The sequence below is a fragment of the Pristis pectinata genome, chromosome 2 (assembly GCF_009764475.1).
Source record: "Pristis pectinata isolate sPriPec2 chromosome 2, sPriPec2.1.pri, whole genome shotgun sequence".
NCBI classification, from domain to species: Eukaryota; Metazoa; Chordata; class Chondrichthyes; order Rhinopristiformes; family Pristidae; genus Pristis; species Pristis pectinata.
The window spans coordinates 2451778-2476224 of record NC_067406.1 but is presented as its reverse complement, the minus strand read 5'-3'; the positions used below and the strand labels follow the sequence as shown (position 1 = coordinate 2476224).

Below are 24447 nucleotides of genomic sequence, written 5' to 3'. Positions count from 1 at the left end.
CTTGTCTGTCCAGTTTTGTGTATGGGTTTATCTTTAATGCATGTCAAGAGTCAGACCCACGTTACTGCAGAAGATTGATTTTTTTAAAAAAAATCAAGTCTTATGAGTTCAGAAGCAGAAAATAATTGGAACCAGTAACTTCATTTTAAAATGTTTCTTAGCTTTTGTTTAGCATCATCATATTTCACCCATGTGCTTTAAATGTAGATTTTGAAAACAAACTGGAAATTAACATTAAAGCAATGGCTGTTTTTGTTCCATGAAAAAAAAGTAAAGTCCCTTATAGCATCGGCCCGGGAGCCATTGGAGCAGCAGGTCTCTGACAGGTAGGGGCTGAGGATTTAAAACAGAGTGTTGATTGGTTGATTAGAGGGAGTGAATACTTGAGGTAATTGGCAGGGACAAATATAAGGAGGGGTAACTGAAGTGGAGAGGCCAGTGTGTGAGTGGCTCAGGGCTCCAGAGGGCGAGTTTGCTCCCAGAGAGGTCAGGCTGGGTAAGTTCCTTTAATTTAATTAACTAAGGAGTAGGTAATGAAGGCAGCAGTTAGGGCAGTCGTGTGCTCTGTGTGCAGTATGTGGGAAGTCAGGGACGGCACACTTGTCCCTGATGACTACACCTGTAAAAGGTGCATCCAGCTGCAGCTCCTGGCAAACTGAATCAGGGAACTGGAGTTGCATGAACTCTGGATCATTCGTGAGGCAGAGGCAGAAATAGACAGTTTCAGGGAGATAGTCACCCCTAAAAGTCAGGAGGCAGGTAGCTGGGTCCCTGTCAGGAAAAGGAAGGGGTATAGACAGACAGGTCAGAGCACCCCTGTGGCCATTCCCGTCAACAATAAGTATACTATTTTGGATACTGCTGGTGGGGACGACCTACCAGGGACAAGTTGTAGTGGTCGCATCTCTGGCATCGAGATGGGACCCTCAGCTCAGAAGGGAAGGATGAAAGAAGGAGAATGGTGGTGAGTCAGGGGGACAGATAGGAGGTTCTGTGGGAGAGATCGAGAATCCTGGATGGTCTGTTGCCTCCCTGGTGCCAGGGTCTGTGGTATCTCGGATTGAGCTCTCTATCCTCAGGAGGGAGGGTGAGCAGCCAGATGTCATGGTCCATGTAGGAACCAATGACGTGGATAGGAAGAAGGAGGAGGAGGTCCTGCAGAGAGAATTTGGAGAATTAGGTGCAATGTTAAAGGACAGGACCTCCAAGGTTGCAATCTCAGGATTGCTACCTGTGCCACGAGCTAGTGAGGCTAGAAATAGGAGGATCATGCAGCTAAATATGTGGCTGAGTTGGTGCAGGAGGGAGGGCTTCATGTTTCTAGACAACTGGGCTTTGTTCCAGGGAAGGTGGGACCTGTTCCAATGGGATGGTTTGTACCTGGAGGGGGACTAACCTACTTGTGGGTAGGTTTGCTAGTGTTGCTCTGGGGGGTTTAAACTAGATTTTCAGGGGGAGGGGAACCAGAGTGTTAGAGCAGATAGTGAGGTGGAGGAGGTAAAAGGTCACGAGGACTGCAGGTATCAACAGAAATCAAAGGTTTGTACATGATAGAAATGTTCTCGGGTGCATCTATTTCAATGCAAGGAGTATTGTAGGTAAGGCAGATGAGTTTAGAGCATGGATTGGCATGTGGGATTATGATGTTGTTGCTATTAGTGAGACATGGTTGCAGGAGGGGCAGGACTAGCAGCTTAATGTTCCAGGGTTCTGTTTCAAATGTGACAGAGGGGGAGGAGTGGCATTACTGGTCAGGGAACAGATCACAGCTGTGCAGAGACAGGACAGCCCAGAGGGCTCGTCTACAGAGGCCATATGGGTGGAGCTGACGAACAGGAATGGTGTGGCCACACTAATAGGGTTGTATTATAGACCGCCCAATAGTTAAAGAAATGGAGGAACAAATCTGTAGGGAGATAGCAGACAGATGTAAGAAACAGAAGGTTGTAATAGTTGGGGATTTTAACTTTCCACATATTGACTAGGACTCCCACACTGTGAAAGGGCTGGATGGCTTGGAATTTGTCAAATGTGTTCAGGAAAGTTTTCTAAATCAATATATAGAGGTACCAACGAGAGAGAATGCAATACTTGTTCTATTAGGGAACCAGGTAGGTCAGGTGACAGAAGTATGTGTAGGTGAGCATTTTGGGTCCAGTGACCATAATGTCATTAGTTTCAAGATAATTATGGATAAGGATAGGTCTGGTCCTCGAGTGGAGGTTCTAAATTGGAGAAAGGCCAATTTTGTGGAAATGAGAAAGGATCTAGGAAGAGTGGCTTGGGATAAGTTGTTTTCTGGCAAGGATGTGCTCAGTAAGTGGAAGGTCTTCAAAGGTGAATTTTTGAGCGTGCAGAGTTTGCATGTTCCTGCCAGGATTAAAGGCAAAGTTAACAAGCATAGGGAACCTTGGTTTTCAAGGGATATTGGCTATATGGTTAAGGAAAAGAGGTGTATAGCAGGTTTAGGCAATGAGGTACTTGAAGAGTATAGAAAAAGTAAGAAAATACTTAAAGGAAATCAGGAAGGCCAAAAGAAGACATGAGGTTGCTTTCACAGACAATGTGAAGGTAAACCTGAAGGGTTTCTACAAGTATATGAAAGGTAAAAGGATAGTAAGGGACAAAATTGGTTCCCTAGAAGATCAGAGTGGTTGTCTATGTGTGGAGTCTCAGGAGATGGGGGAGATCTTAAACAGTTTTTTTGCATCAGTATTAACTCAGGAAACTGGCATAGTGGATATGGAAGGAAGGAAAACGGGCACTAGTGTCATGGAACATATAGAGATTAAAGAGGAGGAGGTGCTTGCTGCCTTACAGTGAATAAAGGCAGATAAATCCCCAGGGCCTGATAAGATATTTCCTCGGACCTTGAGAGAGACTAGTGTAGAAATTGCAGGGGCCCTGGCAGATATATCTAAAATGTCCTTAGCCATGGGTACAGTGCTGGAGGACTGGAGGGTAGCTCACGTTTTTCTGTTTTAAAAAAGGATCTAAAAGTAAACCAGGTAATTGCAGCCTGGTGACCCTGACATCAGTAGTGGGTAAATTATTGGAAGGTGTTCTGAGAGATCTGATATACAAATATTTGGACAGCCAAGGGCTGATTAAGGATAGTCAGCATAGCTTTGTGCGTGGTAGATCATGTTTAATGAATCTTGTAGAGTTTTTCGAGGAGGTTACCAAGAAAGTAGATGAAGGAAAGGCTGTGCATGTTGTCTACATGAACTTTAATAAGGCCTTTGACAAGGTCCCACATGAGAGGTTAGTTCAGAAGGTTCAGACACTAGGTATCCATGGAGAGGTTGTAAACTGGATTCAAAATTCTCTGTGGGAGAAGACAGAGTGGTTGTGGATGATTGTTTCTCAGACTGGAGGCCTGTGACTAGTGGTGTGCCTCAGGGATCTGTGCTGGGGCCATTGTTGTATGTTGTCTATATCAATGATCTAGGTGATAATGTGGTAAATTGGATCAGCAAGTTTGCTGATGATACTAAGATTGGAGGCGTAGTGGACAGTGAGGAAGGCTTTCAAAGCTTGCAGAGGGATCTGAAACAAATGGAAGAATGGGCCAGAAAATGGCAGCTGGAATTTAATGTAGACGAGTGTGAGGTGTTGCATTTTGGAAGGACAAATCAAGGTAGGACATACACAGTAAATGGTAGGGCACTGAGGAGTGCGGAGGAACAAAGGGATCTGGGAGTTCAGATACATAATTCCCTGAAAGTGGCGTCACAGGTAGACAGGGTTGTAAAGAAGGCTTTTGGCATCCTGGCATTCATAAATCAAAGTATTGAGTATAGGAGTTGGGATGTTATGGTGAGGTTGTATAAAACATTGAGGCTGAATTTGGAGTATTGTGTGCAGTTCTGGTCACCTAACTATAGGAAGGATATCAGTAAGATTGAAAGAGTGCAGAGGAGATTTACTAGAATGTTGCTGGGTCTTCAGGAGTTGAGTTACAGGGAAAGATTGAAAAGGTTAGGACTTCATTCCTTGGAGCGCAGAAGAACGAGGGGAGATTTGATAGAGGTTTACAAAATTGAGGGGTATAGACAGAATAAATGCGAGTAGGCTCTTTCCACCTAGATTAGGAGAGAAGTATGAGAGTGGTGGGAGTGTGGAACGAGCTGCCATCTGATGTGGTAAATGTGGGCTCATAAGTTTTAAGAATAAATTGGATAGATACACGGAGGGGAGAGGTCTGGAGGGTTATGGACTGGGGGCAGGTCAATGGGACCAGCAGAATAACACTTTGGCACAGACTAGAAGGGCCAAATGGCCTGTTTTTCTGTGCTGTGGTGTTCTATGGAAATCTGAGGTCAGTGAAGCACCAGGCAGAGACATAGGCCAGCTTTAAATGTCACCAAGGCAGCCAGTCCTGTCTCTGCGCAGGCTGGGTGGGAGAGGGGTGAGATGGATTGGGGGGGGGGGGGGGGGGGGGGTTGTGTGGTCATCTGTTCAGTGATGGAATCGTCCTCCAGATCCTGGAACAAGCAGTATTCCAGAAGATCACACCCACATTTATCCACTGTTCATCTATTGGTCTGGACGGGAATTAAACAGCTTTGGTCAAAGTCAAGTTTATTGTCAGATGCATAAGTCCATGTGTGCACAGGTGCAATGAAAAACTTACTTGCAGCAGCATCACAGGCACATAGCATCAGATAAGCAGCATTCACAAGAAAAGTATAAATTACACATAAATTATACACAATTTTTACAAGAAAAAACACTATTAGAACAAAGAAAAACCAAAGTCCATTTCAGTGCAAACTGATCCAAGTGGTCATAGTGCTGCTAAACTGTAGCGATCAAGGTTTTGCTGGTTGGTTCAAGAACCAAATGGTTGAAGGGAAGTAGCTGTTCCTGAATCTGGTGGTGTGGGACTTCGGACTTCTGTACCTCCTGCCCAATGGGAGCTGTGAGAAGATGGCACGGCCCTGGATAGTGGGGATCTTTGATGGATGTTGCCTTCTTGAGGCAGTGCCTCCTGTAGATACTCCCGATGGTGGGGAGGGATGTGCCCATGATGTATTGGGCTGAGTCCACTACTGTCTGCAGCTTTTTGCATTCCTGCGCATTCAAATTGCTGTGCCAGACCATGATGCAACCAGTCAGGATACTTTCAACAGTACATCTGTAGAAGTTTGTTAGTGGTGACAAGCCGAACCTCCTTAACCTTCTAAGATGCTGGTGCATCCTCCTTGTGATTGCATCTATGTGCTGGGCCCAGGACAGGTTGCCTGATATGTTAACACCCAGGAATTTAAAGCTGCTGACCCTCCCCGCCACTGATCCCCCAGTGTAGATGAAACAGGTGTGTTGTTGGTGTTTAATAAACTGAGCCTTGGGGCCATTGAGCAAGACCATGGGCTCAGCGTTCCTGTCAGTGGAGAGTTTCACCCTGCACCATGGCTCCCAGTAATCTGCCTTTTCCCTGGAGTGCTCCTACCCTCTCCCTGGCTCCCCTCTTGTTTTTAATCTGTGTCTTTCATCCTACTCACCAAGGACATTTCATGGCCCCCTTTGGCCCTCCCGATTCCCTGTCTGAGGTCTTTCCTGCTTTTATATTTTCCAATAACCCTGTCCGGTTTCAGCTTCCTGACCCTTACAAACACTTCCTCGATGTTATCGATGAGAGACTCAACACCCCTCATCTGGCGAACTCTCCACCCTGACTCCAGCACCTTCACCCAGAGGTCTGGAGGGGGAGGCTCTCGGGCCGACTGTCCATACGTCTCCTGCATCTTGCCGGTCTCCATGCGGCTGGAGGTGCGCTCGGACACCCACCTGGTGTGGGTGGAGCTCATCCCGCCACACACGGTCAGTGTCCTGCGTACTCGTAACCGGCTGCTGGACGACAGCCAGATCTAGGATTTGTTCCGTCGGTCCTGAACCACCTGGAGGAGAAAGCAGGAGGGGGTTCCCCTCCCGAGGCTGTGGTGGGACGTGGGCCAGAGTCGCGTCTCTTCTGTCAGAAGTACGCATGGGGGTCGACCAAGGGGCAGGAGTCTGAGATTGGGCACCCTGAGGGGGAGTCCCATCGGGGTGGAGCTGTCGAGGACCCAGCCCTGTGGCAGGTGTACTAGGGAAGCAAAGGACTGCAGATGCTAGATGATGCTGGAGGAACTCAGCAGGCCAGGCAGCATCGGTGGAGAGAAGCAGGCGGTCAACGTTTCAGGTCAGGACCCTTCTTCAGGACTGAAGATAGGAAAAGAGGAAGCCCGATATATAGGAGGGAAAAGCAGAGCAGTGATAGGTGGACAAAAGAGGGGAGGTGGGGTGGGCACAGGGTGGTGATAGGTAGATGCAGGTAAGAGATAGTGATGGGCAGGTGCGGGGGAGGAGGGGAGAGCAGATCCACTGGGGGAGGGGTCAAAGGCAAGGAAAGGGCTAGGAAAAAGAAGAAGCATGTTTGGGGGGTGGGGATTACCTAAAGTGGGAGAATTCAGTGTTCATGACGTTAGGCTGCAAGGTTCCAAGATGGAAAATGAGGTGCTGTTCCTCCAGATTGCGTTTGGACTTCTCCCGGCAGTGGAGGAGGCCGAGGACTGACATATCAGTGATGGAGTAGGAGGGGGAGTTGAAGTGACCGGTAACGGGGAGATGCAGGTCGCGGTTACAGACAGAGCGCAGGTGTTCTGTGAAACAGTCACCTAGTTTGCATTTGGTCTCACCAATGTAGAGGAGGCCACACTCGGAGCACTGAATGCAGTCGATGATATAAAGGGAGGTGCAGGTGAATCTGTCTCACCTGAAAGGACTGTTTGGGTCCCTGGATGGGAGGTGGTGTAGGCGCAGGTCTCTACATTGGTGACACCAAACACTATCACTGATATGTCAGTCCTCGGCCTCCTCCGCTGCCGGGAGAATTCCAAGCGCAAACTGGAGGAACAGCACCTCGTTTTCCATCTTGGAACCTTGCAGTCTAACAGCGTGAACATTGAATTCTCCCACTTCAGGTAATCTCCACAACCCTCGTTTTCTCCACGGATGCTGCCTAGCCTGCCGATTTCCTCCAGCATCATTGTGTTTTTCACCCTGTGGCAGACGTAGGGAGAGAGGATGGGCACGCTGAGGGACCTGTAGCTCGTGAGGACCCGAGGTGCATACATGGGCAGTGGGTCCAGAGGCTGCCAGGTTCGGACCACACCTCACCCTGCTCCTACTCACTGGGAAAGTGTCTGGGGAGACGTATGCAGCTGGTGGGTCTGCTGGCCACCAACAGTTCCTGGTATTGGTTTATTAATGTCACTTGTACCGAGGTATAGTGAAAAATTTGTCTTGCATACCGATCGTACAGGTCAATTCATTACACAGTGCAGTTACATTGGGTTAGTACAGAGTCCATTGAGGTAGTACAGGTAAAAACAATAACAGTACAGAGTAAAGTGTCACAGCTACAGAGAAAGTCACAGCTCAACCGTCACAGATACAAAGGGAATGGTGCAGGATCCTGATGCCTGGTCTCCACCCAAAACATCAACCATCCCTCTGCCTCCACAGATGCTGCTCGACCTGCTGAGTCCCTCCAGCAGTGTGTGTGTGTGTTGCTCCAGATCCTGGTGTCTGCAGTCTCCCGTCTCTGGAGGGAGCACTTGGATCAGTCCATCTGGTACTGGTAATTGGTTTATTAATGTCATGTGTACAGAGACAGTGAAAAGCTTTTTGTGTGCGTGCCATCCAGACGGATCATTCCAGACATCAGTGCAGTGAGGCAGTAAAAAGGAAGACAGAATGCAGAGTAAAGTGTTACAGAGAGAGTGCAGTGCAGGCAGACAATAAGGTGCAAGGTCATAACGAGGTAGATTGCGAGGTCAAGAGCCCACCTTATCGTACTAGGGAACTGTTCAATAGTCTTATAACAGCGGGATAGAAGCTGTCCTTGAGCCTGGTGGTACGTGCTTTCAGGCTTTTGTATCTTCTGCCCAATGGGAGGAGGGAGAAGAGAGAATGTCCCGGGTGGGTGGGGTCTTTGATTCTGCTGGATGCTTCACCAAGACAACGAGAGGTAAAGACGAGAGTCCAAGGAGGGGAGGCTGGTGTCCGTGATGCTCTGGGCTGTGTCCACAACTCTCTGCAGTTTCTTGCGGTCCTGGGCAGTGCAGTTGCCGTACAAGCTGTGACGCATCCGGATAGGATGCTTTCTATGGTGCATGGTAAAAGTTAGTGAGGGTCAATGGGGACATGCTGAATTTCCCTGCCTTCAGGGGAAGTACTGTGCCCCGTTCTCTCCGGATCTGTCCAGTGCGAATGTGGGAGGACCGTCCGGAGGTCAGCCTGGAGACCGGCGAGGGTCGGGACACTCCGCTGACGGCGGTGAAGCTGAGCCGTGCTCAGGCTGGATGGCCTGACCAGTTTCTCAGGGCTTCCTGGGACGTCCTGGGGGGAGCCTGTGGGGGCGGGGGGGTGGTGGAAATGACCCTCCCCTGGCACAGGGCAGTCATCGTCCTGCTGCACCCAAGGGGCGACCTCTCTGCCTCCTGTGAAACTGCTGCCTGCTCCACAGCAACCAAAGCCGGGCTACCCCACACTGACCTACCCCACACTGACCCGGGCAGCCCCAGACTATCCCGGGCTGTCCCGGTCCCGCTGACCGTGGACTGGAACGATTTACTGCGCTCTAAGGCTGTGTTTGGCGACGCCTTTAAAGGGCGGTCCCGGGACGGCTAATCGGCCACAACCATCACAATCACACCCAGCGTGGGTCGGGCTGACCCGGACCAGAGCGCCTGGAGACTGGGAGCCGCCGGGAACCCGAACTCAGCGGCGCTTTCGGAGGTGGTGCCCGATCAGGGCGGGGGAGCGGCTGGTCCGCAACCGGGAGCCGAACCCAGGTATCTGAACCCCGGGACACCCCGCACTAACCCTCTCCCTTGTAGTTTCGCTCCCCGTTTCTCCTTTGTTACCTCTGTATCCGAGGTTCTACAGGCAGGGAGCTCGGTGTTTCCTGACCTTCTGTGTGCGGGACCCTGACCTGTGTGCGGGACAGATCCCCCGTCCGCACCCCACACCCTCTGTTCTCGGCCCCTGACCCTCGCTGTATATTTCACCCCGTGTGTCCCGGTGTGTGTCTCAGCCCCGGGACACCTTCACCACCCCCCCCACCCCCACCACAGTCTGACTCCCAGGTCACCTCCTCCACCTGTAAGAAGATCCCGGTCTGCCCGTCACTCATCCCCCCCCCCCCACCCACCAGTGTCTGACCCCCGCACCTCCCCCCCCCCCCCCACCGTGTGTCAGTCCCTGGACCCCCACCCCCCTCCCTCCTGCCCCCATGTGTCAGTCCCGGGACCCCCAACCCCATCCGCCCCCGCCCCCATGTGTCAGTCCCTGGACCCCCACCCCCCTCGCCTCCCTGCCCCCGTGTGTCAGTCCCAGGACCCCCACCCCCCTCGGCCCCCCATCCCCCCCTCGCCTCCCTGCCCCCGTGTGTCAGTCCCAGGACCCCCACCCCCCTCGGCCCCCCCATCCCCCCCCTCGCCTCCCTGCCCCCGTGTGTCAGTCCCAGGACCCCCACCCCCCTCGGCCCCCCCATCCCCCCCCTCGCCTCCCTGCCCCGTGTGTCAGTCCCAGGACCCCCACCCCCCTCGCCTCCCTGCCCCGTGTGTCAGTCCCAGGACCCCCACCCCCCTCGCCTCCCTGCCCCCATGTGTCAGTCCCGGGACCCCCCAACCCCATCCGCCCCCGCCCCCATGTGTCAGTCCCTGGACCCCCCACCCCCCTCGCCTCCCTGCCCCCGTGTGTCAGTCCCAGGACCCCCACCCCCCTCGGCCCCCCCATCCCCCCCCCCTCGCCTCCCTGCCCCCGTGTGTCAGTCCCAGGACCCCCACCCCCCCTCGGCCCCCCCATCCCCCCCCTCGCCTCCCTGCCCCCGTGTGTCAGTCCCAGGACCCCCACCCCCCTCGGCCCCCCCATCCCCCCCCTCGCCTCCCTGCCCCCGTGTGTCAGTCCCAGGACCCCCACCTCCCTTGGCCCCCCCATCCCCCCCTCGCTTCCCCCCGCCCCCCCCCCCCGTGTGTCAGTCCCGGGACCCCCACCCCCATCCGCCCCCTCCCTCCCGTGTGTCAGTCCCGGGACCCCTTCCCTCGGAGTATCTCGGTCAGCGCCGCCTCGCTGTGATTGGTCCAGCGCTGTTGCAGTTCGCCGTTACCACGGAGACGCCACCGCGTCCTCCTGATTTAAAGGGATGGGCCCAGCTCCTCCGGGGAGAAATAAAGTCGGCTCAATGGTGTGTTGGGAGGGGGAGCGGGGATGTGGGGTCCCTACAGGCGAGGAGGCCAAGGAAGCAGGAGCTGGAGGGGTGAGGTCCCGGCCCCTGCAGATTGCTCCACCCCCCCCCCCCCCCCCCCCCCCCCAGCACGTCCCCTACCTCGGGGCCCATCTACCTGCCCTGTCCCCATGTCCTTGGAACACAGCACAGGAACAGGCCCTTCGGCCCACCATGTCTGTGCCAACCCATGATAATTTTAACTAACCCCACCTGCCCTGCACATGGTCCATATCCCTCCACTCCCTGCCCGTACAGGTGCCTACCTAAACCTCACTCTTGTATCTGCCTCCAGCACCACCCCTGGCAGCACATTCCAGGCACCCACCACTCTGTGTGTTTAAAAAAAAATACTTGCCCCACACATCTCCCTTGAACTCTTCCCCCCCCCCTCCCACTGTAAATGAATGCCCTCTAGTACTAGACATTTCCATCCCTGGGGAAAAGATTCCGACTGTCTGCTCTGTCTGTGCCTCTAATAACCAGCCTTCCCTCCGTGGACTCTGTCTACACCTCTCACGGCCTTGTTGAAGCAGCCAGCATAATCAAAGACCCCACCCACCCCGGGTCATTCTCTCTTCTCTCCTCTTCCATCAGGCAGAAGATACACATACCACCAGGCTCAAGGACAGCTTCTATCCTGCTGTGATAAGACTATTGAACAGTTCCCTAGTGTGATAAGGTGGACTCTTGATCTCACAATCAACCTTGTTACGACCTTGCACCTTATTGTCTGCCTGCCCTGCACTTTCTCTGTAGCTGTGACACTTTACTCTGTACTGTTATTGTTTTTACCTGTACTACATCAATGCACTCTGTACTAACCCAATGTAACTGCACTGTGTAATGAATTGACCTGTACGATCAGTTTGTAAGACAAGCTTTTCACTGTACCTCGGTACAAGTGACAATAATAAACCAATTTACCAATGTTTCTACTTCCTCACATCAGTGGAAGGAAAGCTATTGGGGATGATTCTTTGGGATAGGATTTGCGTGCATTTGGAAAGGCATAACCTGATTAGGGGCGGTCTGTGTGTCTTACAAATGTGATTGAGTTTTGTGAGGAGGTGATGGAGGTGCTGGATGAGGGTAGGGCAGTGGATGTTGTCTACGTGGATTTGACAAGGTCCCCGTGGTAGGCTGATCCAGAAGGTTAAGGTGAATGGGATAGGTTGATAGACAAGGTTGAGACAGCAGTCCAGATGAAGGGTCTTGACCCAAAATGTCAACCATCCATTTACCTCCTTAGATGCTGCCTGACCTGCTGAGTTCCTCCAGCACCTTGTGTGTTGTATTTAACCAACATCCCATCCACCTGAACCATCAGTACAAGTGGCTGCAGTGTGTACCGTCTGCACACTGCACCGCAGTTACTCGCCCAGGTTAATCCGACAGCACCTCCCAAACCCACCACCTCTCCCACCAAGAAAGGCAAGGGCAGCAAACCTCCTGCAGGTTCCCCTCCAAGTGTCCCACCACCCTGACTCGGAAATATCTCGCCGTTCCTTCTAAACCCTGGGACTCCCTCCCAACAGTGCCGTGGGAGCACCTTCCCCAGAAGGACTGCAGCGGTTCAGGAAGGCAGCTCACCCCCACCTTCTCAGGGGGCAGTTGGGGATGGGTAATAACTGCTGGCCTTGCCCGTGACACCCAGATCCTGAGAATAAAACACACTGATACACGAACTCGCACACCACTGAAACCTTTCCGCAAACATCTGCCACTTGAGTTGCATGCACGGTAATCAGTCCCACGGTCTCTGCTGGTGAACTTACAGAATGACGTCACTTGCTGCATTGAGCTGGTGAATGCAGGAGCAACTCAAAGATCACAGCTTCTGTTTCTGCAGGTCGATGTTGTCAAACTGGTCCTTACTGGTTGCATCCTCCCAAGCAGTTGAAGACCCACTTAGGCAAGCACGATAGTGCAGTGGTTAGCGTAACGCTATTACAGCACCAGCGACCCGGGTTCAATTCCGGCCGCTGTCTGTAAGGAGTTTGTACGTTCTCCCCGTGTCTGCGTGGGTTTGCTCCAGTTTCCTCTCACATTCCAAAGACGTACGGATTAGGAAGTTGTGGGCATACTGTGTTGGCGCCGGAAGTGTGGTGATACTTGCGGGCTGCCCCCAAAACACTCTATGCAAAAGATGCATTTCACTGTGTGTTTCGATGTACATGTGACTAATAAAGATGTCTTATTCTCTCTCGCTCTCTCTCTCTCTCTCATATTTTATCCCATCTTTGACTCACCACCTCCACTGTAAGCCTTAATTAACATTGATGTAGCAGCTTATCAAACTCCTGATAGAACTATCCTACATTCACCAAGTCACCTTTATCCACAGCACATGTCACTTCTTCAGAGAACTCTATAAACTCTTGCAGCTCTATAAAACTCTGGTTAGGCCACACTTGGAGTACTGTGTTCAGTTCTGGTCGCCTCATTATAGGAAGGATGTGGAGGCATTGGAAAGGGTGCAGAGGAGATTTACCAGGATGCTGCCTGGTTTAGAGAACATGTCTTATGAGGAAAGGTTGAGCGAGCTCGGGCTTTTCTCTTTGGAGCGACGCAGGATGAGAGGCGACTTGATAGAGGTGTATAAGATTATGAGGGGTGTAGATAGAGTTTTACAGCCAGCACCTTTTCCCCAGGGTGGCAATGGCCAATACCGGAGGACATCCGTTTAAGGTGAGTGGAGGAAAGTTTAGAGGAGATGTCAGAGGTAAGTTTTTTTTTTACACAGAGAGTGGTGGGTGCCTGGAATGCACTGCCGGGGGTGGTGGTACAGTAGGGACATTTAAGAGACTCTTAGATAGGCACATGGATGCAAGAAAATGGAGGGTTATGGGTTGTGTCGGAGGGAAGGGTTAGATTGATCGTGGAGTAGGTTTATATAGGTCAGTACAACATTGTGGGCCGAAGGGCCTGTACTGTTCTATGTTCCAACTCTAATAAATTGGTTGAATGTTATTTCCTTTTCACGGACCCACGTTGACTTTGCCTAGTTACCTTGAGTCTTTCCAAATGCACTGATATAATGTCTTTAATAACTGCTTAGATACTTTCACTGCGACGGATGTTAAGCTAACTGCCCCAAAGTTTCCTGCTTTCTATCTCCCTTTTTGGAATGAGTTGCATTGACTATTTTCCAATCCAATGGAATTTTCCACAAATCGAGGGGACTTTGGAAAATTGAAATCACACATCAACTGTCCCAATGGCTTCATTTACACCGAAGGTTTTGAGATTGTAAGATGAAGTCCGTTGGGACCTGGAGATGTCAGCCCACAGCTTCAACAATTTGGTCAGGACGGACAGTTGGGCTGAAGGGCCTGTTTCCCTGCTGTATAGTTCAATGACTCTACGACCAATTCCGCAATGATTGTGATTTTCCTAAATTCCTCCTTACTCTCCGATTCCTAAGCTACAGCTAATTACACACAAAAGCCGGGCAATGACAATATCCAACAAGGGAAAATCCAGCTATCACCCCTGACATACTGTGGCATCACCACCACTGAACCCCCCACTATCAATATCCTGGGGGTTACCACTGATCACAAACTGACCTGCAGGAGCAGGTCAGAGGCTGGGAATCCTGCGGTGAGAAACTCACCTCCTGACTCCCCAAAGCCTGTCCGCCATCTACAAGGCTCAAGTCAGGAGTGTGAGGGAACACTCTCCACTGGCCTGGGTGAGTGCAGCTTCAACAACACTCAAGAAGCTCGACACCATCCAGCCCGCTTGACAGCCACCCTGTCTGTCAGGAGCTTGTACGTTCTCCCTGTGTCTGCGTAGTTTCCTCCCACCTTCCAAAGACGTACGGGTTAGGAAGTTGTGGGCGTGCTATGTTGGCGCCGGAAGCGCGGCGACACTTGTGGGCTGCCCCCAGAACACTCTACGCAAAAGCTGCATTTCACTGTGTTTCAATGTACATGTGACTAATAAAGATATCTCTTATCTCTCACTCTCTCCACCACCGACACACAGTAGCAGCAGTTTGTACCATCTACAGGACGCACTGCAGCAACTCACCAAGACTCCTTAGGCAGCACCTTCCAAACCCGCCACCTCTACCAGCTAGAAGGACAGGGCAGCAAAAGTGTGGGGAACACCACCCCCCCCCACCCCACCCTACCCCCCACCCTACCCCCCCCCCCCCCCCCGGGAGTTGACCTCTGAGCCACACACCGTCCCGACTCGGAAATATATCGCCGTTCCTTCACCATCGCTGGGTCAAAGTCCTTAGAGTTGTTCAGGAGTGGAATCACTCAGAGGGGAGTTTGTGGGGACCTGAGGGAATCTCGGGACGTGCTCCTTGGTGAGGGCATCGACTGAGCTCTGGTGGTGTGACCGAGCAGTGGGAGCTAACCCTCTTTGGTTCCTGCCATCCCCCCTCTCTCCAGGGCTGGCTTGTGGGACGTGCAGGGACCCAGTACCGATACCCGTTCAGGGACGTGGCTCCTGGCCGGTAGAGGAAGGGTCATGAAGAGAGGCTGGGCCAAGAAATGGAACCGGGAGGAGATACTGAGAGACGAGCTGATAGCCGCCACCATCGGGGATGTTGATTGGCTGCGGCTGAGCCTGAACAAAGCAAAGGGCAAGGTGGCGGTGGATCGTAATGTGAGTGGTGAATTGGTTTATCATTGTCACTGGTACCGAGGTCCAGTGAAAAACTTGTCCTGCATACCGTTCGTACAAATCAATTCATCACATCAGTGCACTGAGGTAGTACAGGGTAAAACAATAACAGAATTCAAAATAAAGTGTAACAGTTACAGAGAAAGTGCAGTGCAGGCAGACAATAAGGTGCAAGGTCATAATGAGGTAGATTGAGGTCAAGAGTCCATTTTATCATACTGGGGAAGCATTCAATAGTCTTAGAACAGAGGGATAGAAGCTGTCCTTGAGCCTGGTGGTATGTGCTTTCAGGCTTTTGTATCTTCTGCCCAATGGGAGGGGGGAGAAGAGAGAATGTCCAGGGTGGGTGGGGTCTTTGATTATATTGGGTGCTTCACCAAGGCAGCGAGAAGTGTAGACACTTGGAGGGGAGGCTGGATTCCGTGATGTGCTGAGCTGTGTCAATTTTCCTATACCAAATCTCCTCAAACTCCTAACAAAGTAGAGCCTCTGGCGTGCCTTCCTCATGATTCCATCAATGTGTTGGGCCCAGGATAGATCCTCCGAGATGTTGACGCCAAGGAACTTGAAGCTGCTCACCCTTTCCGCCGCTGACCCCTCAATGAGGACTGGTGTGTGTTCCCCCGACTTCCCCTTCCTGACGTCCACAATCAGTTCCTTGGTCTTGCTGACGTTGAGTGTGAGGTTGTTGTTGCGACACCACTCACCCAGCCGATCTATCTCACTCCTGTACGCCACCTCGTCGCCATCTGAGATTCTGCCAACAACAGTGGTGTCATCGGTGAATTTATAGATGGTGCTTGAGCTGTGCTTAGCCACTCCCTTTACACTGTCCCATCAAACACTCCCAGGGTCAGACACAGGGTGAAGCCACCCCAACACCGTCCCATCACACACTCCCGGGGTCAGACAGAGTGAAGCTCCCTCTACACCGTCCCATCACACACTCCCGGGGTCAGACACAGGGTGAAGCTCCCTCTACACTGCCCCATCACACACTCCCGGGGTCAGACACACGGTGAAGCCACCCCAACACCGTCCCATCACACACTCCCGGGGTCAGACAGAGTGAAGCTCCCTCTACACCGTCCCATCACACACTCCCGGGGTCAGACACAGGGTGAAGCCACCCCAACACCGTCCCGTCACACACTCCCGGGGTCAGACACAGGGTGCAGTCACCCCAACACCGTCCCGTCACACACTCCCGGGGTCAGACACAGGGTGAAGTCACCCCAACACCGTCCCGTCACACACTCCCGGGGTCAGACACAGGGTGAAGACACCCCAACACCGTCCCGTCACACACTCCCGGGGTCAGACACAGGGTGAAGTCACCCCAACACCGTCCCGTCACACACTCCCGGGGTCAGACACAGGGTGAAGTCACCCCAACACCGTCCCGTCACACACTCCCGGGGTCAGACACAGGGTGAAGTCACCCCAACACCGTCCCATCACACACTCCAAGGGTCAGACAGCAAGGATTTAGTAAAGAGTAAAGCTCCCAGTGAACCATCAGAGTGGGTGTGAGATTTGGGCTTTAGTCATTATCTCGGTGTGAAGTTTAAAGCCACTGATGTATCTAAGCCGTGTGCCTCTGTCCTCTGCCCCACTGTGTCAGGGTTACAACGCCATCCACTATGCTGCTCAGAACGGAAGGCTGGAATGCCTGCGAGTGTTGGTGGAGGAATACCACATGGATGTGAACCTGTCCGACCCCATGGGCTGGCGACCCATCCACATGATCCTCAACAAGGAATGCCAGTTCCGTGCACACAAGTGTCTCAAGTACCTGCTCCAGATCGGGGCTGATCCCAGCGTGTAGGTAGCCAGTGGAGAAGTGTCGATGAGGTGACTCGCTGGTCTGGAGTTGGCCAGTGGATGCAGTGCCTGTAGTGGACAGAACAGTCTTTTGTCCAACTGTAGGACAGTGTTACATGACCTGTGTAGGGTGGATACGGCGACTGGAAGTGGAGAAATGCAGCAGGGGGTGTGTTCGAGGGCAGGATTGTGACCAGGATTCCTCCGCTTCAGGGGTGATGAAATACACAGAACAGTACGGCACAGGAACAGGCCCTTCGGCCCACAGTGTCTGTGCTGAACACAATGCAGAATTAAACTAAATCTCTTCTGGCTACACATGGTCCATATCCCTCCATCCCCTGCATGTGCCTCTTAAACACCACCGTCGTATCTGCCCCCACCACCACCCCTGGCAGCCCGTTCCAGGCACCCACTGCTCTCTGTGTAAAAAAAAAACAAACTTGCCCCGCACATCTCCTTTAAACTTTCCCATAAAACAGCTCCTCCCCAGGGCTCAGTTCCTGAAAACAGTTCACGTCAGAAGTGTAAAACCATGGGCCAGCCAGGAACTGTGTGTGTGGTTAAACCAGGGGGGTTCACACAACCACCAGATATTGCCCCAGACAGAGTTCCCACACGGCAGGAGATACTTGCGGTCCCACAGCATCCGGTATATACATCCCACTGGTCTCCCAGGAGGGGATTCAGTGGGGGTGGGGAGAGTCTGTGACAGGGGAGAGTGTCTGTGGGCTATGGGAGGGGATTTGGTGGGTGGGGGGAGTCTGTGACGGGGAGAGTGTCTGTGGGCTGTGGGGGGGGAGTCAGTGGGTGGGGGAAGAGTCTGTGACAGGGGAGAGTGTCTGTGGGCTGTGGGGGGGGAGTCAGTGGGTGGGGGAAGAGTCTGTGACAGGGGAGAGTGTCTGTGGGCTGTGGGGGGGGGGGTCAGTGGGTGGGGGAAGAGGTGACATTTGGGATCCTCACGTTTCCAACTCTCGTGTTTATCTCCGAGCTCCAGTTACTGTTTGTTCTCTTCCAGCCAGACGGTCGATGGGCAGTCACCGCTACACCAGGCTGCCGAGGTTGGGTTACTGGACTGTATCATCACACTGGTGGAAGCAGGAGCCAACGTAAAGGCTAAAGACAAAAAGGGGCAAATGCCCCTTGACCTAGCCAAAATCTGGGGTCACCGAGCCTGTGTAAGGTCAGTTCAGTGTTACTGGCCTATCTCCAATCAACGCCTACCTCACTGACAGCACAATTCAAGCTGTGTCATAGAACATAGAACACTGGCCACAGACAATAGAAAACTGGACATACAGTAGCTTTATAAAACTCTGGCTAGGCCACATCTGGAGTATTGCATTCAGTTCTGGTCACTCCATTACAGGAAGGGTGTGGAGGCTTTGGAGAGGGTGCAGAAGAGGTTCACCAGGATGCTGCCTGGATTAGAGGGCATGAGCTACAAGGAGAGGTTGGACAAACTTGGGTTGTTTTCTCTGGAGCAGCAGAGGCTGAGGGGAGACCTGATAGAAGTTTGTAAAGTTATGAGAGGCATAGATAGACAGCCGGTATCTTTTTCCCAGGGTCGAAATATCTAATGCCAGAGGGCACACATTTAAGGTGAGAGGGGGAAAGTCTGAAGGAGATGTGCAGGGCAAGTTCTTATTTAACACAGAGAGTGGTGGGTGCCTGGAATGCACTGCCAGGGATGGCGGTGGAGGCAGATACGATAGAGGGGTTTCAGAGGCTCTTAGACAGGCACATGGATGTGCAGAGAATGGAGGGAGATGGACATTGTGTTTGCAGAAGGGATTAGTTTAGTTAGGTGTCATTAGTTGAATTAGTTCAGCACAACATCGTGGCTCGAATGGCCTGTTACTGTGCTGTAACACAGTTCAAGGGAACAGTAGAACACAGGGACAGGTCCTTCGGCCCATCATGTCTTTGCCGACCACGATGCCAAATTAAACTAATCCCATCTGCCTGCACATGGTCCATATCCGTCCATTCCCTGCCTGTTCCTGTGTCCGTCTAAATGCCTCTCAAACATTGCTACTGTACCTGCCTCCACCCCCACCCTTGGCAGCCTGTTCCAGGAACCCACCGCTCTGTGTGTAAAAATAACATGCCTCATAAATCTCCTTTAAACTTTCCCCCTCTCACCTTAAAGCTCTGCCCCCTAGTATATCACCATCCCACCCTGTGCGAAAGAATCTGACTGCCCAGCCTTCGGTCTGACTTTGTGTTCCAGGTACCTGACCGACTTGGTCTGGAAGGCAAACGGCCGGGAGTTCCTGCAGGAAATGCAGAAGCTGCAGAAACTGAAGCTCGTCCTGTTGTCGGATGAACACCGGCTGTACAACATCCAACAGGTAAAGGCCTCAGGGCGGGGAGACGGGGGTCTGGGAGCACAGCTGCTCAGAATGAACTCTGTCCTGGTCCAAAACCCGCCAGCTGCTTCCCCAGACTGACTGAACTCTGAGAACGGGGCAGTAATGTCTCAACCAGAACACATCGACTGGGCAGAACCTTCTCCTGAGAGGGGGCAGGAAATGGGTAATTGGTTTAACGCTATTACAGCACCAGCGAGCCGGGTTCAATTCCGGCCGCTGTCTGTAAGGAGTTTGTACATTCTCCCCGTGTCCGTGTGGGTTTCCTCCGGGTGCTCCGGTTTCCTCCCACATTCCAAAGACGTACGGGTTAGGAAGTTGCAGGCATGCTATGTTGGTGCCGGAAGCATGGCAACACTTGCGGGCTGCCCCAGAACACTCTACGCAAAAGATGCATTTCACTGTGTTTCAATTGTACATGTGACTAATAAGGAAATCTTATTGTCACGTGTACCGACGTACAGTGAAAAACTTTGTTCTGCATGCCATCCATACAGATCATTTCATTACATCAGTGCATTGAGGCAGAGAGAAGTGTAGACAGAGTCCCTGGAGGTGAAGAAGGATCCTGACCCGAAACATTGACTGCCTGCATTTCTCCACGGATGCTGCCTGTCTTGCTGAGTTCCTCCAGCATCATTATGTTTTCCCTCCATGGAGGGGAGGCTGGTTTCCGTGATTTGCTGAGCTGTGTCCTCAACTGTCTGCAGCTTCTTGCGGTCCTGGGCAGAGCAGTTGCCGTACCAAGCCGTGATACATCCAGATAGGATGCTTTCTATGGTGCATCGGTAAAAGTTGGTGAGAGTCAAAGGGTACAAAAGCCTGAAAGCACGTACCACCAGACTCAAGGACAGCTTCTACCCCACTGTTATAGGACTATTGAACAGTCCTGGGCTACAAAACGAAGTCGGGCGGGATTGCCGACAACAGCGCATCCCTTCCCGATGAGAACACGTTCCATGCACGTTTTGAACAGAAGGGGATTGGTTTGTCACCATCCACACTGACAGACTCCAATGCACCTGAATCCATGGTCACCGTTGAGGACGCAAGATCAGTCTTCCCGAGAGTGAACACAAGGAAAGCATCTGGCCCAGATGGTGTCCCTGGCCCTGTGCTCAGATCTTGTGCTGATCACTGGCGGGGTATTTGCAACCAGATTTAACCTCTCTCTGCTTCAATCTGAGGTTCCCACCTGCTTTAAGAAGACCACTATAATCCCAGTACCTAAGAAAAACAAGGTAACATACCCTAATTACTACTGCCGTGTGGCTCTGACATCCACCATCATGAAGTGCGTTGAGAGGCTGGTCATGACTCGCATCAACTCCAGCCTCCTGGACAACCTCGACCCACTGCAATTCGCCTACTGCCATAACAGGTCTACGGTGGACACCATCTCCCTGGCCCTACACTCATCTCTGGAGCATCCTAACAGTAAAGACACCTACATTAGACTATTGTTCATTGACTACAGCTCTGAGAATGTGTATGAGGTATAATGAAAGGTTAGGAGAGTAAAAGATTGTGAGCCCTGAAACGAGAATTAAAGGGCACATCACTATGGCTGTAATGGACTGCTTGAAATAGCTGTGCTTTGCTTTGCTCCAGAGATTTTGCTTGCTTCAGCTAGTTTTCTGCAGCCTTGAGGTATGATTATACAGTACAATCAGTTCCTGTCTCAGCAAGTCTGCACACTTGACTCTTGCTCCACTAAACTGACCCTGAGGCCACCATGAGAAACCTTATGTATAGAAAGATAACCAGTGGAACAAGATGGTCTGAAAAGAGTAAGGAACTATAGCTTTAGTAGAAATAGTAACTTTTTTTTAAGTAAATTCCTTTGTAACCAATCACGATGTAGAAAATAAGTGCCATGCTGCCTGACTAATGCATGACCATTCCTTGTATGGTCATTGTTTGAACCTCTGAAAAAGTATAAGAATATATGTAGGTCAATGTATCTCAGAGACCACCCGGTCCGGGACGTAGGTGCCTGGCTTGGTGCTCTCTCCTCGGATCAAGTAATAAAGAGATTGAACGAGAACAGTGGTCTTTTGAACACCTCCCTCCGCAACTGGATCCTTGACTTTCTGACCAACAGACCACAATCAGTGAGGATAGGCAGCAACACCTCCAGCACGATTATTCTCAACACTGGTGCCCCACAAGGCTGCGTCCTCAGCCCCCTGCTCTACTCCCTATACACTCATGACTGTGTGGGCCCGATCTCAAATAACGTCAGAGTACAGGAAGGAGATAGAGAGCTTAGTGGAATGGTGTCATGACAACAACCTTTCCCTCAATGTCAGCAAAACAAAAGAGCTGGTCATTGACTTCAGGAAAGGGGGTGGTGTACATGCACCTGTCTACATCAACGGTGCTGAGATCGAGAGCGCTGAGAGCTTCAAATCCCTTGGAGAGAACATCACCAACAGCCTGTCCTGATTCTACCACGTAGACGCCACAGCCAAGGAAGCTCACCAGCGCCTCTACTTCCTCAGGAGGCTAGAGAAATTTGGTATGTGCCCTTTGACACCTCAATTTTTACCGATGCACCACAGAAAGCTCAGAATGGCAACTGCTCTGTCTGACACCGCAAGAATCTGCAGTGTTGTGGACACAGCTCAGCACATCGTGGAATCCAGCCTCCCCTCCATGGACTCCGTCTACACTCCTCACTGCCCCAGTAAAGCAGTCAACATAATCAAAGACCCCACTCACCCGGGACATTCTCTCTTCTCCCCTCTCCTATCGAGCAGAAGAGACAGGAGCCTGACCTCACAATCTACCTCGTTAAGACCTTGCACCTTACTGTCTGCCTGCACTGCACTTTCTCTGTAACTGTAACACTTCATTCTGCATTCTGTTATTGTTTTTCCTTGTACTGCCTCAATGTACTGATGTGATGAAATGATCTGTATGGATGGCATGCAAAACAAAGTTTTTCACTGTACAAGTGACAATAATAAACCAATTTACCAGTTTAATTTGATTGGTGTTACATAGGAGGAACAAGATCGACTAACCAAGGAGCAGTACGCGCTCTGGTTAGAGAGGAAACAGCTGCCCGATACGGTGAGGGTCTCATCCAGCTTCTACAGACCGCGCACCACATTCACGGAGGACATGCTGAGGCAGCTGAGGGAGGCAGTGAGTGCCAACGAGACCGCGGGCACTGGCAAGGTGCTGCGGTTCACGAAACCGAAGGCGCCCTGCCAATCGGGGGCTGGCAGGAAGGAGGGATGGGTGGCCAGCAAACCCGTCTCTGAAACCCTGGCCTGCGCCACCCCTGCCAAAGGCAAGGCCGCCGTCTGCCAGCGAAGGTCCGCCTGGAACGTCAGTAATAAGTCAGCTTCTCTCCCTGTGCCCTCCGGTCCGCCGGAGGCCGAAGAGGATACGTTTGACCTGAACATCCTGATCCAGCAGCACGACTTTGGGCCCTTTTATCAGCTGGAGATGAACAGGGCCCGCCAACCCGAGCTCAGGGCAAAGGCAGACCCAAGGATAACAAGGCCCCTGCCCAATCTGCCGCTCCACGTTCTCCAGCGAGAATTGTTCCCTGGATCCATCTCCCACCGGATAAAGATGCCCGAGGAATTCAAAGCAGTTCATGTCTTCAACATTCCCAGGAAACGTGCCTCAGACAGGAGCAAGGCCATGCACCTGAGTGAGTGGCTGGAGCTTGGCGTGCCCTTCTCCCCCTCAGCCTCCTCCTCCACCACCACCACCACCACCAAACATTCCCAAAGGACTCCCCAGAGCCTGGGCAAACCCTGCTCACTTCAAAGCGCAGCAACGAACCACAGCCTCATAGAGGACTCGGCCCCTGTCAGCAGAGAACCCAGCCCCATAACCCGGGCTGATAGTCCCAGGGAGCACTGCAAGCCCTGAGCAGAACCTCGAGATGGTCCAGCAGGATGCTGCCTGCCCAAGATTCCCAAGCCTTACTGAGAAGAGTAGCAAAGTTCTCCCATAACCACAGTTAGATTTCAACATTCGAGCAGCAGATCAAGTTCTCTGATCATTCCCTGTCAGCTCTCACAGAGTCTTTCCCTCCACTGACTTTGGACACCCTCCACAACAGAATCTCCTCCTCCACCCCACTGACATTGCCCCCTATCACGGATGCAACCCTCTCAATAGATCCTCACAGAGCCACAGACAACCCTTTCACAGACTCTCCCCCTCCAACAGTCCACATGCACCCTCTTAAACAACCTTTACCACCTACTGAATCTCGTTTAGTCCACAAATGCTCTTTGGCTGATGGATTTTAGATGTTACCTTCCCGTTGCCTACGGACACTCTCCCCGTGGACATTAACTTGATGTGAAGGATCAACCAACTGGTTCTAAGCCTGGCCTGGATTCAAGCTGAACCGGAACACCCCCAACCTGTGGAGAGACCCGATGCTGGATACAGATCCCAGTGCTGACTCCAGTTCCATGCAGGAGACTGGGCTTTACCTGAACCCCACAATGGTGAAACACATCTTAACACCGAATCAGTTGTGATTATTCTGTCTGCACTTGCAAATAAAACCAGCATGGCTGCAGTTTTTTGTATTCTTTACGGATGAAATAAATCTCACGACACAGGGACACCTGTGCTTAAAGGCAGCAATTTGCATCTAAGGGTGCTTGAGTCAAAAACCATTGTTGCCACATGAACTGATCTCAGCAGAAGGGAGGGGTTTCTGGGATTCATGTCCTGAAACCTCACCCACCCATAACATGTGCATGGCTCTCTGTGAAAACATCAAATGAAACGAGTTACCAACAATCTCACAAAGACAACCCAGCACCCTCTTCCACTACCATTAATCCAGCTTCCCCCAGCGCCCCGTGTCACTGACTGTATCCCCACTGACGTTGATCCCCCTCCCTCACACCGTCCCTCAGTGACCCCTCTCCCCCAGCGCCCCATCCCACTAACTGTATCCCCACTGACGTTGATCCCCACCGTCCCTCAGTGACCCCTCTCCCCCAGCGCCCCGTGTCACTGACTGTACCCCCACTGACGTTGATCCCCCTCCCTCACACCGTCCCTCAGTGACCCCTCTCCCCCAGCGCCCCGTCCCACTAACTGTATCCCCACTGACGTTGATCCCCACACCATCCCTCAGTGACCCCTCTCCCCCAGCGCCCCATGTCACTGACTGTACCCCCACTGACGTTAATCCCCCTCCCTCCTCCTATCAACAAGGAGCTGGAGGAACTCAGTGGGTCAGGCAGCATCTGTGGAGGGAAATGGACAGTTGACATTTTGTGTCGAGACCCTTCATCTTGACTGCAGACAGTCCAGATGAAGGGTCTCGACCTAAAACATTGA

At 52.0% G+C, this 24447-nt stretch overlaps 1 protein-coding gene across 3 annotated transcripts; it reads left to right on the top strand.

The window, feature by feature from the left end:
• Positions 1–8547: 8547 nt before the first annotated feature.
• ankrd53 (ankyrin repeat domain 53) lies at positions 8548–23939 on the top strand. 3 transcript variants are annotated; one of them, XM_052045371.1, is made up of 6 exons: positions 8548–8840; positions 14683–14899; positions 16542–16741; positions 17760–17924; positions 18975–19095; positions 22123–23939. In XM_052045371.1, exons 2-6 carry the CDS (start codon positions 14762–14764, stop codon positions 23005–23007), a joined length of 1509 nt encoding a protein of 502 aa, XP_051901331.1. In that variant the 5' UTR covers positions 8548–8840; positions 14683–14761; the 3' UTR covers positions 23008–23939. The 3 variants fall into 3 exon arrangements, with proteins under 3 accessions (XP_051901331.1, XP_051901345.1, XP_051901338.1); XM_052045385.1 differs by lacking the exon at positions 14683–14899; XM_052045378.1 differs by lacking the exon at positions 16542–16741 and having other exon boundaries at positions 17764–17924.
• Positions 23940–24447: the final 508 nt, after the last annotated feature.

Coding starts and splice junctions, on each gene's coding strand:
- ankrd53 (XM_052045371.1), top strand. CDS start 14,762: ATGAAGAGAGGCTGGGCCAAGAAATGGAACCGGGAGGAGATACTGAGA. Junction 14,900..16,541: donor AGGTGGCGGTGGATCGTAAT/GTGAGTGGTGAA, acceptor CCACTGTGTCAG/GGTTACAACGCCATCCACTA. Junction 16,742..17,759: donor ATCGGGGCTGATCCCAGCGT/GTAGGTAGCCAG, acceptor GTTCTCTTCCAG/CCAGACGGTCGATGGGCAGT.